The sequence below is a fragment of the Curcuma longa genome, chromosome 8, assembly GCF_044706935.1.
Source record: "Curcuma longa cultivar G26 ecotype Majalengka, Jawa Barat chromosome 8, ITB_CL_G26_1.1, whole genome shotgun sequence".
NCBI classification, from domain to species: domain Eukaryota; kingdom Viridiplantae; phylum Streptophyta; class Magnoliopsida; order Zingiberales; family Zingiberaceae; genus Curcuma; species Curcuma longa.
Genome location: NC_133868.1, coordinates 4,390,936 through 4,393,875, shown reverse-complemented (window position 1 = coordinate 4,393,875; position 2,940 = coordinate 4,390,936). Strand labels below are relative to the sequence as shown.

The window sequence follows — 2,940 nt, the reverse complement described above, 5'->3', positions numbered from 1 at the left end:
CTACATGCATTTCTTTTCCTTAAACAAGACAGATGGAAAGATGCAAGACAATGCTCCCATAGAAAAAACATACCTTATAACTGCTGATATCTTCTGTTTCCCCAGGATATGGGCTAACTACTGCATGCTTTAGTTTTCCTTTCTCTGCAAAATGATGTTGCAAAGCAACAATAATAACAACAATGAACGTTGAGACTCAGATAGTTGATTGGCCAACTGTGTTATGTAGAAGCATATAGAAAAAGAAATAATGAAAAAAAAATCAAAATTTCATAATCAATGGTTGAGGGAGCACCTGCTGCTCCAATCCTTCCTATTTGATGCATACTATTGGCTATGGATGATTTCCCAACATTCGGGATTCCAGCAAGCAGTATAGTTGCAGTATACTGACTCTGACCGAACTTTAGTTCTTTCAGTTTAGCTCGTACAATTCTCAGTAGCTGACCAAGAAGATAATTTTGATCAACGCCCTCACAAACCATAATAGATAAGTGTTTGACTAATGCCCATAAAGGTATCCCTACATTGAGCACAACAAATTTCTCTATTGGACACCATTTATGAACTGAAGCTATTTAGTAAATGCAGTATCATATTACCTCTTTGATACTATCCTTATTGTGAGCATTGAGTCCACACGTAGTATAGTTCTGGTTTTTGAAGTTCTCTATCCATTTCTGAAAACAAAGATGGTCAATTTTAAAAAGAATAACTTCATATATATACATATATACAAAGGAAAAAAAGTTATCATTCTCTTGGGGGGACTTCTGTTGCAAAAATAAACAACAGAAGATACAATGCTTTGAAGATATTATCAATACAAGTGCTAATATTTGCAAAAAAGTTACTCTATCTACCTTGGTTAGGGAGTCATTAGCCAAGTCAACCTTGTTCAGCACAATCACTTGCTTATGGGAGCAACACACTTTTCTTAAGCACTCAAAAGCAGATGTAGTAGGGATCTGCAGAATAAAGTTAAACCACAGGGCTAAAATAATTTAGTGCATAATTCTTCTGATTAACAAAAAAAATGCCTTAGGAACATCTATACCTAACTTTTCTTCAATAGTACATTATTACTCTGAAAAAAATCAAATTTTCATGTATCACAGACAATATTACTTTCCCCCCAATGTTTTGTAGTACGTTAACAATATTGTGGTTCTCAGAAGAAAAGGTGCATTCCTGGCAACAAATTGTATCTGTACAACCAGAGCATCCAGAAGCTAAAGAAAATATTTGTATAACTCAATCCAATTGAGAAGATACGAACCTCAACAACAGAAGCGTTTTCCCATGACTAATGCCAATGAGTGAGTTCTTTTGAAAAGTTCAATTTTCTAACAATTCAAGGAAATCCATTTTTTTGCTTATTCCTGACAAAAAACCATTAAACAATCGGCAACTACATGTTTGTAAAGATTTGTATGATAGATCACGGATAGAAAAAGTGAAGAAAATTCACTGAACATATCTCGACAACAAAAAAACTTCAAATCATCCATGCAAACAGTAACATAATAAAACCAGTAAATAGGAAAGCAAAGCCATTGAACAAAAAAAAAAGGAGAAAGAGGAACAAACCCGAGCATCGCGGACTTCGAGAACAAGGTCAACGAGTGGGATACGATCGAGGATGGCCCGCTCCGCTGCGGCAATGCGAGAATCACACCATCTGCCAGAAGCTTTCTTAGAAGCCGCCAATTCACGGGCAACTGCGTCCAAACGTCTTCTGAAAGGCGTAGCCATCGCTGTTGCACAGGGAAGAAAAAGAAATCTGGAGATAAAAAATGTATGAATCTGTGAAGAACTGGAGGGCTAGTGTGAGACTGACACTCAATCCAAAGGCGAGGCTTCAGATAGGGTTTTCGAAGGGTGGTTGAGCAGCGTCGGCGAGGGCCTTCGGAGGGTTGGCCGTCGATCCTTAGTCGACGCTGTGCTCTGAGTACGAGTGAGGTCGGATGCACTGGAAAGAGATTGAGTCGCGTACAAGCGAACTGTCTTCTCCAAGGCCACACCGGTTCAGTAAATTTCAAATTATCATGCGGCCTCCAAAAAAAAAAATTTAAAAGATAAATTTAAAAATTATAATTAATTATTATAGATGAAATATTATCTCAGATTCAACTCTTATTCACAAGTTAATATTTTATTTTTCATTTATAAAAGATAGAATTGGTTACGTCTCACACGATTAATCTCATGATCATCTGTGATAAAATAAATCAAGAAATTACAATTATACAAGTTAACATCATCGCCTACACGTTGATTGCCTACAAATTGACGCAACCGATAGAATTCCAACTATAACGTTACATCGAAGCAAAGTAAGTCACAATGTTCATAATTGATTCTCACCCTCAAAAATACCCTAGAGTATTTAAGACGAGAGATTATATGTTGCACATCTTGTATTGTAGATTTAGTAAGCATCTAATATAATATATATATATAGAAGTGATCTCCTGCGCTACACTCATGCGCGACACCCGTGCGTACCACCCGACCCACGCTCACTGCCGGCGCTCCCGTTTCGCCGTCCGGTCACCTCCGGCCATCGGACCGGCCCCGATCGACGCGCCACTCGCCGGCGCGTCGACTGGCGTCGGTCCGGCGGCTTCCGGTGACCGGACGACGGCGAAATCGGTCGGAAACCGCCGCTCTCCCACCCACGCCCACTGCCGCCGCGATTTCATCGCCGTCCGGCCATCTCCGGCCGCCGAACCGGACCCAATCGACGCGCCACTGGCCGGCGCGTCGACCGACGTCGGTCCGGCGGCCGGAGACGGCCGGACGGCGGCGAATTTGGCCGGAAACCGAGACCACAGTGACTGGCGCCGTTTCCGGCCAAATTGCGGTCGGAATCCGGCCAAATTCCGGCCGGAGACCTGCCGGGGAAGGACCGCCGGCGCCGGGCGGTCCTTCCCCGGC

At 42.0% G+C, this 2,940-nt stretch overlaps 1 protein-coding gene across 1 annotated transcript; it reads right to left on the bottom strand.

Annotated features, from left to right (window-relative positions):
* LOC141833878 (DAR GTPase 2, mitochondrial-like) lies at positions 1–2,020 on the bottom strand. Its single transcript, XM_074721387.1, is given in 7 exon segments — positions 1–67; positions 69–144; positions 296–443; positions 603–680; positions 864–968; positions 1,591–1,757; positions 1,841–2,020. Coding segments are annotated over 6 exon segments (639 nt in total). The 5' UTR covers positions 1,756–1,757; positions 1,841–2,020.
* Positions 2,021–2,940: the final 920 nt, after the last annotated feature.